This window comes from Pholis gunnellus (genome assembly GCF_910591455.1).
Source record: "Pholis gunnellus genome assembly, chromosome: 5".
NCBI lineage: Eukaryota > Metazoa > Chordata > Actinopteri > Perciformes > Pholidae > Pholis > Pholis gunnellus.
In genome coordinates this window covers 1,256,930-1,273,229 of record NC_136531.1, presented here as the reverse complement: position 1 = coordinate 1,273,229, position 16,300 = coordinate 1,256,930, and the positions used below count along the sequence as shown (strand labels likewise).

The window sequence follows — 16,300 nt, the reverse complement described above, 5'->3', positions numbered from 1 at the left end:
AAGGTCGTGGAGTAAAATAAACATATTTACTCTGAAATGTTGGAGAACAAAAGTATAAAGTTGCATAAAATGAAAAAACGAACTCAAGTAATGTACAAGTACCTCAAAATTGTACTCAAATACAGTACTTGAGTCAGTAAACTTAGTAAGTAACAACCAGATGTACCAGCATTTGTTACTAACATTAACGATACCGGAAGTGATGTGCTTGTGATGAAAATAGTGTCCTGATAGCTGAGGTAACGGTATATTATCTACATATATTATATATATTATATATATATTAAGTGGTGATGAAGGCCCTTGTATCGTTAGGGAGCAGAAAGATGAACTAAACTCACTAAACCTTACCGACGAGCAGACATCTCGCCCTCAACTTCACCATCTTCTTCTTCTTCTTCTTCTTCTTCTTCTTCTTCTTCTTCTTCAACGTAGACACACAACGCGTCTCTAGCAACCGAGCTACAGAGAAGTTTCATTGGTCCGGTCAGTGAGTGACGCGCAGAGCGTAGCTGTGCTGTGATTGGCTGGTGGTGAAGACAATAGTAGACTATAGAAACGGGTTTTATTCTTCCTCAGGAGGTCTGTCAGGCAAGCCTTCCTTAAGATGTGTACAGTTACTGCCGCTCGTGGTAAGATTCAACAAACTCCGACCGGAGCCCTGATCCGGTACATGGATCCGGCTTGTTGGTCGGGAACAGCACGTGTGGTGCTGAGGTTGGCAGAAATAACTACCTGAAAGGTAAATTTGAGGTAATAAATGCTCCATATATTCAAAAGCAACGCCCATGGCGGCCGCTAGAGAGCGGGCTTTCGTTCCTCAGCGTCACAAATGACTAATTATATCAAAGATTTACATGTTTTGCTGGCGTTTGTAACGTTATTGCATCACTGCAATGTATAATAATATGGTTACAGCGGGTTTTAAGATAGAAATCAATGTCCTGAAATATTATGCAATCAAAAAAAATAAAATATCATGTTCTGGTTGAGTCAACTTGTTTTTGTAAGAAAAGAAAAAAAGGCTTTCAGTCAAATTATAAAGCGCGTGACTCCATGTGGCAACCCCTTGTGAGCACAAGCGCGCCCCCCCCCCCCCCCCCCCATAAACACGTGCACGTGCTCCAAAGGCGTGACAATTGGAGGCGCGTTAACGTGAGAGAGAGAGAGAGAGAGAGAGAGAGAGAGAGAGAGAGAGAGAGAGAGGGAGAGAGCGAGAGAGAGAGAGAGAGAGAGAGAGAGAGAGAGCATCATCATAACACTGGCATCCAGCTTCCTCTGCTCGGATATCGAAAGAGGACGAGAGGGAATTTAAAGGTTAAATTCAAAACAGCAAGAAGAGAGAACAGGGAAGGCTTGCAGCATCCAGGAGAAGAAGAAGAAGAAGCAGAAGAAGAAGAAGAAGAAGCAGGAGCAGACGAAGAAGAAGAAGCAGGAGCAGATTGGAGGATATTTTCTGTGTGGGTTTGAGGACGGGAGGACCAGAGAGGAGGCTGTGCAGAGAGGAGGAGGACCATGGAGGGGATGCAGGCGTACGGAGCCGGGAAAGCCGGAGGAGCCTTCGACCCAGTCACCTTCTTCCAGCAGCCTCAGACCATTCTGCGCATCGTGTCTTGGGTAAGAAAAAAAATAATATTTATACATATAAATAACGATAAGATAAGTTTGTTGTATTCTTTGCACAGGCCGCTTATAAATAGCTTTATTACACAGTCTGCACGCGTAAATGTCCTGCAGGGAGTGTATCACATCCTGCTCTATGTTATCGCATTTCTTTTTAATTTTCCTATCTTTTGTAACACATATTAATATTTGATATTTGTCTGTTTATGGTACTCAACAAGGAGTTAAAGTCAGGCTGATGTAGGCCCAGAATGGGTCCTGGTCTCTGTTTATATATATATATATATATATATATATATATATATATATATATATATATATATATATATATATATACATATTATTCGGGAGCATCGGGTAGAAGCCGATTTCTGGTTAAATAAATGACGTTGGAGGCCAGTTTAATACAAACTGAAGGCCAACTCCATTTCTCTGTTTTGTTCCATGATTGAGAAGAGTGAGTCTGATTCCTTCAGTTCATCACCTCGTTCACTCGTCTCCTGAAGTTCTCTGAAATGCACAAAACAAACAAGTGTCTGGTTTGTTTTTACTTCTGTCCCGCTAACCCTGCGTACTGGTTTTATTCTGTGGGATAACGTGTTATCATAAGATATCATTGTTTACAGCGGAGAGTAGCACAGATCGGATTATTTCTTATTTATAGGAGTGTGTCTGTGCGTCCTTAAAGTGAAAGGAGACATTTAAAGGAGCATGAAAAGATAAATATGAACGTTTTATTCGTGGATCTGAACATTAAAATAACTTTACAAGTGAAGACCATCAACTGTCGATGAGAAGTAGTTTGTGAACGGATGTTTTGAAGCCTCGAGTTTATCGATTACGCCGTCGCCATGTTGTTGTTGTTTTTTTGCAACCAGTGAACAGGAAGTGACCACATCTGGACTGAGGAGGAGTGACGTAGAGACCTGTCAATCACTGTGTAGCCCCGCCCCTAAAGCATCCCCTGCTTCATGGTCTGTTTGACTCTAAATGGACCATCATTTACTAAATGAACATCATGCTGTATTGAAGAAGACTTGAAACTAGAGATTGAGACCATAAACTCATGTTTACAATGTTTACTGAGGTAATAAATCAAGAGAGAAGTAGAGTCATTTTCTCATAGACTTCTATACAACCAGAGGAGTCGCCCCCTGGTGGACACTAGAGAGAATGCTGCTTTATTCACTTTAAAGAACCGGTTGTCTCCTGGTCTACACTAACAAACAGTGGAAATGTGTACAAGATGGACCAAACTAATGCTGAGTGGATGGATTGTTTGACTTTTCTCCTCTTGTGACTAAAAGCTACAAGTGAACTGGACCACGTGAAAGAAGTGTGAAGATGTTCTGTGAGTGTGTTCACCATTTATCCCTGCGTGCCGTGTGAAGTCATGTGAGACGAAAGGCTTTCTGCCCGTCACGAGGTCAGGCCTCTGGTTCTAGAAATACATTTAATGATTGTATGATGAAGCATTTCCTTCGACATGGTCCGCAGATTTCTCATGAATAGATTCTTTGAAAAGCATTTCCAGCATCAGGAAAGAGATTCAAACCTCAACAAGGTGATATTATACTGAAGGTCTTGGGTTGACTTTTCAAAATAATAATAGTTCATAATAAATAAGTCAGTAGATGCTTCTATTTAAAACCCCTTCTGTCATCAACGGGTTGCCAGAATGTTACGCTGTGTTCACACCGGATTACATCCGATGTGACGCAAAATCAGTCGGGCGGCACGAAATTTGCGAATTCGTGTCAAATCGTTGGCCTCATTCGTGTACTCACGCAAGGTGAAATATTTAAACCGGCGAGAAATCTGTGTGATGCTGTGTCGTTAAAGCCGATCAGCAGAAAAAAATATATTGTAGCCGTCTGTGTTCACCCAGAACTCTATGATACCTGATATTAGTACAGAGACCAGTAGTCATTTTCTCATAGACTTCTATACGACCAGAGGAGTCGCCCCCTGGTGGTCATTAGAGAGAATGCAGCTTTAACACATGAAGCTTTGGCTTCTCTTGGCTGAACTGGATTTCTGTAACCTGCACACCGTCGATTAGCAGCACCGCAAAACAACATGGAGACTTCTTGTTTACTGGGAGACCTGGAGGAAGACAGACCTGCAGAGTGAGACCAATCCAAACACTGATGATGTCATGATTCAAAAAGCCAAAAATCAACATTTACTAAAGTTAAATTATCGCCGAAACTTTTGTTGATGGATTCAACATTAAGTCTCTGAGGAACACAGTGAAGTTGAGCTACACACAGAGTCACTCTCAGGTGAGGAGTGACTCTGTGGAGTGACTCTGAGGAGTGAGTCTGTGGAGTGACTCTGTGGAGTGACTGAGGAGTGAGTCTGTGGAGTGAGTCTGTGGAGTGACTCTGTGGAGTGACTCTGTGGAGTGAGTCTGAGGAGTGAGTCTGTGGAGTGACTCTGTGGAGTGACTCTGTGGAGTGATTCTGAGGAGTGAGTCTGTGGAGTGATTCTGAGGAGTGAGTCTGTGGAGTGAGTCTGTGGAGTGATTCTGTGGAGTGACTCTGTGGAGTGACTCTGTGGAGTGATTCTGTGGAGTGATTCTGAGGAGTGAGTCTGTGGAGTGATTCTGTGGAGTGACTGAGGAGTGACTCTGTGGAGTGATTCTGTGGAGTGACTCTGTGGAGTGACTCTGTGGAGTGATTCTGAGGAGTGAGTCTGTGGAGTGATTCTGTGGAGTGAGTCTGTGGAGTGACTGAGGAGTGACTCTGTGGAGTGATTCTGTGGAGTGACTGAGGAGTGACTCTGTGGAGTGAGTCTGTGGAGTGACTGAGGAGTGACTCTGTGGAGTGACTGAGGAGTGATTCTGGGTCCATGTGAGACGCCTCACTCCCCTTGGCGCCGCCCGGCAACAACGTGTCTCCATAGTAACAGCCTCAGCCGGAGTTGTGATGTTTTGTGTGATGGTGTTAATGTGGGGGAGGAAATGATCACCACTTTCAACACTGGGGGGGGTGTCAAGTGTGTGTGTGTGTGTGTGTGTGTGTGTGTGTGTGTGTGTGTGTGTGTGTGTGTGTGTGTGTGTGTGTGTGTGTGTGTGTGTGAATGGAGAGTGAACACCCTTCTGTGTGATCATTTTCTAAATATAAAATAAATAAAAATAGTTACATGTATTGAACTAAATGGGGTCAACAGAGTGGAGACTTCGTTCTTGTAGCCGGTGGTTCGTCATTATGTTATCGGCGTTTCAAGCTTTGAAACTTCATCGTGAACTGTTGAGTTCTGCTTTGAGCTTCATTCCACTAAAACAAGCGTCTGTTCTTTCAGACGTCGACTTGCCCAAAAGGGGAGATTGTTTTCGGCCCATTGACGCAGATTAAAGTTCACCAGTTGTGTCTGAAGAATGCGGGGTTTACTCTATTCTGACGTACTCTGTCAGGTTAGTTCAGCCGACAACCTCCGGTTCTTTAAAGAGAAGTCAAAGCTTCACGTGTTAAAGCTGCATTCTCTCTAGTGTCCACCAGGGGGCGACTCCTCTGGTTGCATAGAAGTCTATGAGAAAATGACTCTACTTCTCTCTTGATTTATTACCTCAGTAAACATTGTAAACATGAGTTTATGGTCTCAATCTCTAGTTTCAAGTCTTCTTCAATACAGCATGATGTTCATTTAGTAAATGATGGTCCATTTAGAGTCACACAGACCATAAAGCAGGGGATGCTTTAGGGGCGGGGCTACACAGTGTGACGTGCTACGTATTAGTTAGCTATACTTCCGCGCGCCTTCTATTAGATATATGTATATTAAAAGACAAAAAGTTTTTTAATCAATAAAAAAAATACAAGTTCTTTATTTTTATTTTAAAATTTACTTTTATCAGTCCCTTTTAATCACAAGTGTGGTCCATCAAATGAACAGAGGCTCTCCGTCCGAGACGGACTGTGATTAACCCAGGATCTTTCGGAGTGTCTGCGTGCACTCTGACTCGGATCCTCGGCAGCGAGGGGCAGAATCCACGTCTGCCCTCAGGGTGAACACGGATCAACGGGGCTCTTGTCCCGAGGTCCGGTCTCCCCCGGTGAGTGGCCCCTGGGCCGGAAGTGGTCGGCTAGAAGGAGGAGGGGGGACGGCGCCCCTTTTTTCTTTACCTCTATGTTATTCCACTCAACTGGCTTTAAGTTTTAGCGTTGGCCTCTTGTTCTGGACTGATTTGTTAAAGAAAATCCCCGACGGGATGTCGCTTTCCCCACAAAGTAATAAATCACCAATATGACCCTTTTAACCTGTGGGCAAAGTTATTTGATCTCGCCAGTTTAATTACCTTAAGTGAACAAGGAGTAGCTACCTGGTCTACGATCAACTTCTCAATTTCATTCTCAACAGTCAACTGTACTTTTAGAAATCCTTAATAATTTTCCCGGTGCTCATAAAGGAGAAGCTGTTCTTAATTTATTACCACCTGGATTTAGAGCCCAACAGATATTAAGCTCGTGCAGGTTATCCTACGGATCTCTTCCTCCTTCTTAGAAACAGATGTATGTGGTGTGTGCTAAAGGAGCAATCAGTCGTGTAGCCGTGCATGGATCCTTGCTTACCTGCAGGGGCTGGTCTCGTCCCCGAGGGGGTGTCCCCTCTCCCGGAGGCCGGAGATCACCGATGGACAGGGAAAAGAATCTTTGACGAAGCGCTACAAGTTTACTTATTTATTTTCTGCCAATTACAAGTTTCCTATTTAGGTCCCAATGCATACAAAAATGATAACCAATAAGGTAAAGAACAAAATTGAAAAGACTGAAAAAACCTCTAACACTCAGTGAGACACGGAGTTTACAAAAAGTCCTGTGAACAACCAAGGCTTATGCCCTCAAAAGACTATACGCCTTTCTTCCCGACTAATGCCTCGAACATTTAAAAATTGAGATTTTTTATACTCTCAAGCGGGGGATCTGCTGTCCCCCTCCTTTCTATCTTAGGGCAAGATCCTCTTTTTGGCAGGTGCCTCGTGACAGCTGTCTTGTGATTTGACGTATGCTTCAACTTGAACTTGCACTTGGTCTGAACCCCGACTTCCTCTTTTCTTTGTAATTAGGTCACAGGACTTCTTGCCTCCCCCCTTGCTCCCTCGTGATAGCTTCTGCACAAACGTATGTTTAACGGTGCTCAGGGTATGACATTAATCCATCTCACTCATCACAGATCAAGGAAGGACAACATCATACAACATATTATCAGTCCTAATACAACTCATAATACAAAATCATAATACAAAATCATAATACAAAATCATAATATCGTTTGTTGCCCAGCCTATGATTAAAATAATCGAGTATTCTTAATATACGTACTCTTTTGCCTATATTAGGCCTGTTCCCTTAATGGGTACGGGCTTTACATGTTTTCTAAGCTTCTATGGATGTACCATTTAATCATCCTAAATCTTGATCAAGCAATCCTAACACAGTGATCCTTTTTGATATGTGTCATGCTTGTGGGTGTGTGTGTGTGTGTGGGTGGGTGTATATGTGCTGAGTGTGAGTTTGTCAGTTGGTGTGTGTGTGTGTGTGAGTGTACATGTGCTGAGTGTGAGTTTGTCAGTGGGTGTGTGTGTGTGTGATCGGCCCCCCTGATAAGAGGAACTTGAACTTGGCCATGGGGCCCAGCCTATGTGTCAGAGGATCTTCTCCCTCAAACCCGACATTGTCAGCAAAACACAAGAACCAATCTCTGTCCGTTCTTACATTATTCTTACATTAAGCAGAACTAGATTCGCCCCAGATTTGCTTAGTGTCTGTTTTTTCGGAGGCACCTTCTTACGAAACCCTCAAGGGTCAAACCCCGAGGCCTTCAGTTACTTATTTTGTTTTTAATAGTTTTTCTTTTACTGTTTTCTACTAAGCAGCCAGTATGGTGTCTTTAATACCACACGGCCCTGGCATTCCGGGGAGAAGCTACTCCCAAATTCGCAGATACTTCATCTCCTTCAACACCCTCTCTTGCGAATTGTGAGTCTCTTCCCCCGGCAATCCATAGGCCTCAAATAAATTGAATCCAAAATCAACCATCGTCATCACTATCCGGGCTCATTCGCTAACTCTCCTAACACCCTCTCTCGGATAGCCCCGGATACATGGAAAATAGAACATCATATACATACACATATAATCGCACAGGAGCCGGGTCCCCGGCCCCTGAATGATAACCTCAAAATATCCAGAACAGGAATAAGAAGATAAAAAGTTCAACAGAAACAAAGTATGAAAGAAAGCACAACAAAAACCTTAGTAAAAAGAAAAATTAAGGTAAAAAAACCCACCTCATCCTTCATTGAAACAGTATCACAAAAATACACCTCGCAAAAATAGACAAAAATCATTTTTTTTTTTTTTCTTTCCTAAGTTAATCACCTCACCACATCAATAAACCCCCTTGTTGTCCCAAGGCACCCGGTACATCATTTCAACAGAGCAGAAAAGTCAATGTCCAGGGTCTTACGAGCGTCAACACGGTAACGTGTCACATCTAATAGGTCAGAATTTCACGACCGAGACGCCACATGCGGCGGTTGACTCGATAATCCCAGATAACGTACTCCTCCACACATTCATCATTGTGGTCTATGCACGCGACTCGAGCCCAGTGTCCCACGGGGTGAACATAACGCCAGACGGCGCACCTGGCCACACCCGGCCGGAATGGTACACGAGTGTGTGGGAGGAAACCCATCAGGACACTAGTCTCCAGCATCCAAGGAGCCCTGACCACCCCACGAATCGACCAGTCCCAGGTCTCTGTGTGTGGGTATCGGTTAGGGCCCATCGCCGCATAGACCAGCCACATCCAGTTGCAGCACAGACCGATCATCCAGTCCGTAACTAACCGCATGGGATCCCCCTCACGTACCATGAAGAACTTGAGATGACACCCCCACCTCAGGGTGGTCTGGTTGTCGTAGGAGTAACGGCCATGCCACACGTTTGGATTCACGAGCTCCCTCATGACCACGTGCTCCGGGGGCCAGTTTTGGTCACGTAGGCCCCTCGTTACCTGTGTGTTCACGTCAATCCCACCTCCCCCTGCCCCGACTGTGGCCCGGGGTGGGGCAGAGCCCACAACATTTGTACGAACCACTGGCTCCGAAATGGGCTCACCTAGCTCAGGAGGGAGAGGGGCTGAGTCTGCGAACCGAATCCCGCCGCCAGGCTCCAGAACCGGTAGGTGATTACACGGCACTCGCTGCGGGGGAGATGTGCATGGTGCCGGCGAGTCTTCGGATCCCCGAGGACTCCCAGACTGGTTCTCCGGAGAAGTAGGTGAATAACTGGGTGTGCCTGGAGAAGGGCTCGTCAAAATGTGACATGGCATAGTTACCCGATATTCCACCGGGCCGGCTGCAGCTGGGGAGACCATGGTGCTCGGCTCCTCGACCTCCTCTTCCTCCTCCGTGCTGGGGTCGTCTCTGATAACCGCAGCCAACTCTTTCAATTGTTGCACGCTGAACCCTGTGAAAGGATTCGGACGCCCCCCTAGGATCGCGTTCCGGTCCACATCCACTGCGCTCCTCGGGGGAACAGGGGCTCCCATCCGCGCCAGCCCCGAGCCAAGAGGCTCGGTGTATTCAGCCTGTGACCATAATTTGAGTGAGAAACATAATTCTGATCTCTACATAGGGTGAGGTGGATAAAGTATCAACAAAAGAAAAATGGAAAGTTGCAACAAAAGAAACAAGGAAAAGTAACAACGAAAGAAAAATGAACAAAAACAAACTTCTTTTATCCTGTTCTGTTTAGACCTAAACCGTCCTGTCATGCGGCCGCTTAGGCCTTCTGCACGTAAGGAATATGTTTCTTCGTTTACGCTGACCCCGGCCTTCGGCATGCCAAATAAAAGCACATATCAGGAACACGCTGGATTTTCTAAGTTGAAAACCCCACTCAACACCTCTCATCAGAACTATTCCTGCGGTAAAAACAGTAAAAGAAGTCAGCAGCTTCGTCATTGACCTTCGTGCTGCCCCGGTCATTTGTCTTAACATTACTTTCCACATAATCAATAAGGTAAATATCATGACCAAGATGTCCGCTAAGATCATTATCAAGGAATGCATTTTAAACATAGGATGGAGAGAAGCTGCCGCTCCTGCCATTCCCATAAGTCCTCCCAATGTCGTTAGTACAATAAAGGGGGTGTTTATAAATTCAAGGCTGGCCAGGTAAATTGGCATAATCCACCCTGATGCCTCGGTAATCCCGTGTAAACCCCTATATACCCCTAAAGCAATATAAATACAGCCCAAAATTGAACCCCGAGCGAGGGCTCGTCCTTGTCTGTTAACCACCCATAAGAGCAGAAAGATAGAAGTAAAGATCTGGCTTACCGCAATTCTCGTTAGCTCGAGGTTCAACATCTCGATAATTTCTGAATCCGAGAGATTCCGTGGGTCAATAGAGAAATTGCCAGAACTTCGTTTCATGTTGTTCCCTCTCTTGATCCTCAGTGGTCACAAAAACAAACTTGAGAACAGGGCTCTAATTGAAACCCTCAATGCCTAACTAAAGCCAAGTTTTTAGATAAAAAATTGAAAATCAAAAAATCAAAAGCTCGTATAGTAACGTCAAAAGCAGAAGCAGTTAATAAGATTTTAATATCTTCAGCCAAATATCTTGGCAGTGATAACTAAAAAAAAATCAAAACCTCTAAGGCTGTGAGCAGGAAATACATAAAGAAGCAAAAATTAAAGATTCGTAACCCGTGGATTTCCAACTAAAACCCTAAGTTTATAAAAAACCTAGAACTAAAAATTCTACAAAGTATCAACGAAACTTAACGCTAAAAGCAAAAAAGTTTTCTCCGCAAAGTGAAGTCTAAGTCTAAAAAGTCTAAGTATGAAAAGTCAAGCTGCGCGATGAGCATATGCCAAGGAGTGCCCCTTCCTCTAGACGCTGAGTTCTGGACAGAGGGTCCTGCGTGCACTGTCGTGTCTTATCTAATCTGTTCTTCCCCATTATCATGCTTGATGGAGTGACAGCCTATCTGACTGGTCCATGGCGAATGACACTCGTTTCCTCTTTGGCCTTCTCTCATTGGAGCGCCTCCTGTCATCACTTTTGCCCTGAGTCAGCAACTTCCCCAACAGCCGAAAGCAGTGCTGCAGCACTTTGAAGCAAACAATCAGAGTGAATTTGATCACTGCACAGATCCCTTTAAGGATTTTCCCCACTATGTAACGAGCTAAGGGCAGTAGGCCCAATCTATGCAGTACACCCACGATGGTCCCTATGATAATAAAAATGATTACTGGTATTAAATATTTTAACCACCAGAAAGCCCCTGTAAAAATAGACCCAACATTACCAAATGTTTGTTTTCCCCACTTTGTGACCGTATTCATAATGTTGCCAGCTGCCCCCTTCCAAAGTGTAGCTACTGGGGGTCGTTCCCCAGTTTGCACTATCCGAGATCCCCACCCATCTCCTCCGTCGTGGATGTTTCCTGGTAAGAATCCTCTTTTACAATTTGGTCTGGCCTCATAATCTATTTCAGCTAACATCTCTTTTGGCCAAAATAATTTCATGTCAAATCCGCTAAAGTCAAATGAGGGGCTTGAAGCGCCCCATGGTAAACGAATGTCTAGGTTTTGTACCAGCGGGGAGCGCTCAGTGTACACCCCGCCTGATAATACTGATTCCACTTTACACACTACTTCCTGGACCCAGCTGGTCCGGGAAATCCGTAATTCTGAGGGTGACACCTGATTAAACTCTGGCCATGCTTCTGGATATGCATTCGACCTCCCTTTAGGCCGTGGGTCAGCCTTTTTCCGGATCCATAAGTCATGTCTTCTGGAAAAATAACGTTCATTATGGGAAATAGGATTTACAAATTGATGTGAGGGATACTCACCTGCCATTCCGAAATAGGTGTGAGCCATCATCCAGGCGTGGTTGCTGGCATTTCGAGGGGGAGAAACGTCCATCTGATCTAGGAAAATCTGGAGCTCATGTCCGTGAATCATTTCATTTTTTATATCGTATCTTCTCCGCCAATTCATAACCTGATTCAGTGTCCGGGCCTGAGCCGCTGTGTGCTCGGAGTAATAATCCTGAGCATAACACTGACGGTATTCGTCATACCGGGAACAATATTGTTTGTCGTAGTAGCCAAACTTTACTCCGGTTGCAGTTTTTTGGGAAGGCAACGTGGCTCTGAGGCCTAGAGCATATTCCAGAAACTCACCCTTTTTGTCCGTCGTATATTTAGCCACCACCGGAGGGGGTGCTATACAACCCACACAGCCTTTTAGTTCTAATGCCGGGGTCTGGGAGGAAGGTGTCCCCACTTTTGGGTCACGTTCCACTAATTCATACCAATGTCCCACATGGAGAGAGGCCCACTGTTGTTTTAAAAAGATTTCTAACTCAAAACCGTCCGGATCCTCGACTGGGTCGACTGTATGGCTTGCAAAGCAGGGTTCTAGTAACTTAGTTTCATTAAGCAAGAGACCCAGTCCTTGAAACCGGTCAAAGCCTTTAAAAGGCAAGTCAGGATTATGATATGTATGGGTCATTTCTCTCCATATCCTGTTGATGTGTTCGGTGCCACAGTCAGTGTAAGGGATCGTGTCTTTAGCCTCATTTATGAGTTCTCCATAAATCGAACAATAAGGAAGTAACATTTGTCCAAAATATGTTTCGCTTTTTATTAATTCCTCTTGCGTATTATGCCATCTTAAGTAGGGCTCGTAGAGTGTCTGGTTCACACAGTCCAGGAAACTCGTCATGGCTATCGTTCCATTTGTGTGTACCCAGGCTTGATTATCTTTGTTGCTAAACACCGGCACCCTCATGTAATACAGCACCACGTTGTCCTGGGTGATATTATATAGCCAATCTAATCCATAGGGATATGCTTTTAATGGGTATGAACCCTCAAGTACCTGTAAACCCCACGGAAAAAATCTTCTTGATTTTAGCGGGAGCGTGCCTCGTCCAAGCATGTCTGGGAAAATTGTTTTAGTCATATCTAACGCCTTGGTTCGAGCTAACATTCCTTTTGGAGAGTTGCGTTTTACACGAGAGCTCCGGGGCTGGACCGGTATCTGATCATCAGGGCTTAAAACTGTTAAGTTAGCTGGAGCCGCTTCCAGGTCTAATTCTTTTGACACCTGTGGGGGAAATATATCATCCCAGAGGCGTCGCACATGGATTTTACGTGCAGGTGGCATCGCTAAGGTCAGATATCGTGTGGGCGTGCGGGTTCTGTTGATAATTTCAGACACTTTATCCAACTCTGGCATGCGTATTGGCTCCAGAAGGTCAGCTTTACGAACCAAGGTCCGGTTTTCATAAGTAATAAATGAACAATTACTGAATGTTTTTACCGGGCGTTCGGAAGTGGTGCCCACGGCTGAATGGTATGTAGTCCAGTTAGTCATAATCGACGCACAGGTGAATGTATTACTCTCCGGCGGGGCCCAACTGTAGGTTGATATTATATGAGTGTCATTGTCAGAGGTCAAAGGGTCAAAAAACAGTCCGTCTGGGTTGTCTTCTCTGCTAGGTCTGTCCTGGGCAATGTTAAACCAAGACGCGCTACAGTTAGTCGCTTTAAGCATCTGGTCCATGTTGTTGTTAATTTTCACAAAGATTTTCACCTCATGGCTCCAGGGAACGTCTGGCAGCTTCCCCTGGTTCCAAAAACGTGAGTTATTAAATAGAGTTATGTCTAACCCTCGTGCCATCATTTCCCGAAACATGTGTCTCCTGTAGTCAGTCCTGTTAGTCTCCTCACATGGAAAGCCACTCGAGCAGTTGCTCCAAGAGCTGGTACACGGTATCTCATGTACGTACTGTACGTATGTAACAAGCGAGGCCTTTTCAGTCTCTATCTTCACCTGCCATACGTCCCACCGTCTCAGTGAGTACATGGTCTTCTCCGCGTAACTCATCAGTATTATTGCTGAAACTGTACCCACTGCTAACATGTAAAAAGTACAAACCAAGCATGATATAGTCAGTCTGTGTCTCTGTTTCCGTTTTGTCTCTGTCGGTCGATGCTCTAACCTCGGTTCATCTGGGCTCTGTGGGAGGCCCTCTGACTGGCTTATGTCTGCCGACATCCTGCTCCCCCCTCCTCTGCTCCTGCGAAGGAGGAAGATGAGAAGGAGTTGAGGAAAGTCAGAGAGATCCCTCCCAGCCACCAGGCCTACTTAGGCCACAAACCTCTTCCTTTAAACACTCTTCTCCAGCTCCGCCTCTCTTTTCTTATTTTAGCCACCTCTGGCTCAATCACGTGACCTGAGACTCTCACTCTGGCTGTTCTGACTTGACCTCTGTCACCCCTGGCCAGGGTTAGCTTTACTGTCATGTGAAAGTCAGGGCCCTTACTGGAGCTCTGGGGGAAGGAGCAAGGCAGAACGGTCTCGTTCACCCAATACGTCATCCCACTGTCACGTTTTGGAGTCAGGCAGGTCACCCAATCCACTTCCTTATTCTTCGGCCTACGGCCCTGGTTAGCCATTGCGTGCTTCACGAATGAGCCTTCCAGCATCTGAAGGAGTATATTCTGTAACTCAATAGAGTAAGCTTTTTTAGCATTCATTAGGGGAAACAAAGTCTCTCTCCCCTGGTGGGGGTGCACAGTGATCTTGGAATTTCCCTTGATTCCTACTGAGAGGCTAGGCCTCTCCTCATGGCATACAGGAAACTGCTGCACAATCATTTTCTGCAGAGGTGACATGTTAGGAGTCAGATCTGGGGTGGATGTATACATCCCCCAGTTTTGCTTACGACCCGGTTTCTTCCGGAAGCCAAGCTTCTCTGAATCAGAAGGGTGTAAATCTCCGGTTCCTCTCTGCAGAGCTAAACCGCTGCAGATTCCCAGTTTAATGCTCCCAGGGCAAGGGAGAAACCCCTCGGCCGCCGCCGAGCACATACACCCGCCTTTAAAGCCTGCAGGATGGTCATACCGACCAAGAGTCATCCGCAGGGCATATCGACCGAAACAGGTCTCACAAAAAGTCAACCTGCATGAAGGCAGTCCTTCTCTGTGCATCCCTCCCCTCATTTCTTCATAAAGGGGAGGGGGAATTTTCTCCGGGCGCTCTGCAGCCAGACCCCTCCATGCACACTCAGTGACCGGGGCCCGGCAGGCTGCGCACGATCCTGGAGTGTATTTGCTCCAGGTCAAACGATTTGTTCTCTCCCAATTTGATGCGATGGAACCTTTAAGAGCCAATTTATAGTTATCCAGGCTCTGACCTAGCCAAATTCTATCCCCTGCGCAGCTAAGGATCCATACGGCTTGTGAAGTGTATAGTGTGAGATCACAGCAATCAACATCAGGCTCTGGTTTGATGGGATACGGGCTCGCCATGCTACACTATTTTCCTTATCTGTCTGGGGTGCGTCTGGCCAAATCTTTTTAAATGCACCACGTTACCTTCCTGGAAAAGAACCTCGTCCTGCCCCTCACACTTGGCCTTCAGATTTCCTGATTCTGGAAATATCTTTCTCCTGGTAACCCACACTCGATCCCCTGGTGAGAGAGAGGGTAATACATCAGTCGCGTCCTGTATTATAGGCTCTTTTAATTTTGGCTCTTTTAAAAAAAGGTTTAACTGTGTCAATTGTAACGGTTCATCCCAGTCTAGTGGAGCATTTTTTATGATCCACTCTTTCGCAGCTCTTACGGCCCTCTCTGCCACACCGTTTGTGTGGTGTGCATAGGGAACTGACCACACCTGCTGTACTGAAAGATCTGTTAAAACCTCCTCGACCCATTTGTTTTTGAAATGAGTGCCGTTATCCATTCTCATGGATATTGTCTCTGGCCATCTGCACAGGTGATCCCCCATGCGTGTGGCCACTGTTCGCCCATTAGCGGCTTTTACAGGATACACATGTTTATAACTAGAGCCATTATCAGCGACAATTAGAAAATATCGGTGTCCTAATCTTGTTCGCTGAGGGAACGGACCTGCTATATCCGCGCTAAAATGGACTCCAGGATCCTTACACAATATTCTGAGCTGTTCTGGTGTAGCCTTCTTGAACCCATCAACCAGTGCACACTGCTGACATCGTGACCTCACTTGTGTTGTATGTGTTTTAAGGTTAGGAATGTGAACTAGATTTTGTTTTAAAAATCTCTGGATTTTTTCATATCCCACATGCCCTAATCCCTCGTGCACCTCAGTAACCACCTGAGAGGCTTGGTCAAGTGGCACTTCGGTGAGTGCATCATTCCCTTTCCATCCAGCCGGAAAGATAAGAGAAAGTTTTGCCATTCTTGGCCTGGCTTGGGCCATTTTATCCACCTCTCTATTCCCGTCGTGATCGAAATCTCTGATTTCAGTGTGACTCTTCACGTGAGTCCATTCTATATACATTGCTCTAGTTACCTCTGAGATTAATCCCCACAAATGGGCGTGAGCCAGCGGTGCGCCTTTTACGTTAGTGAAGTCTCGTTGCTTCCAGTATTCTAACTCCTGCGTTCCCGCTTTGTAACAATAATCACTGTCTGTGACTAGTCTCAGTCTCTTGATATTTCTCTTTTTTGCAGTCAGGAGACCCTCTAAAATCGCTGTCACTTCAGCGGTTTGAGCAGTTCCTGCGCATTTTCCCATTTTTCTCGCTATGATATCATCTGTATCATTTTTAATGAGGAAAGCCCATTTGGCCTGTGTGTCTGGGCCCTGTAA

General features: G+C 45.4%; 1 protein-coding gene across 2 annotated transcripts in view; it reads left to right on the top strand.

Annotated features, from left to right (window-relative positions):
- Positions 1-1,197: 1,197 nt before the first annotated feature.
- The window catches only part of syngr1b (synaptogyrin 1b), a gene marked incomplete at its 3' end in the record, with an annotated part of 31,491 nt that continues 16,388 nt past the window's right edge, over positions 1,198-16,300 (top strand). For both annotated transcript variants that reach the window (XM_079159151.1, XM_079159152.1), the window contains exon 1: positions 1,198-1,617. In XM_079159151.1, the coding sequence (XP_079015277.1) occupies positions 1,516-1,617 (102 nt within the window). In that variant the 5' untranslated portion in view covers positions 1,198-1,515. The remainder of the gene's footprint in view (positions 1,618-16,300) is intronic.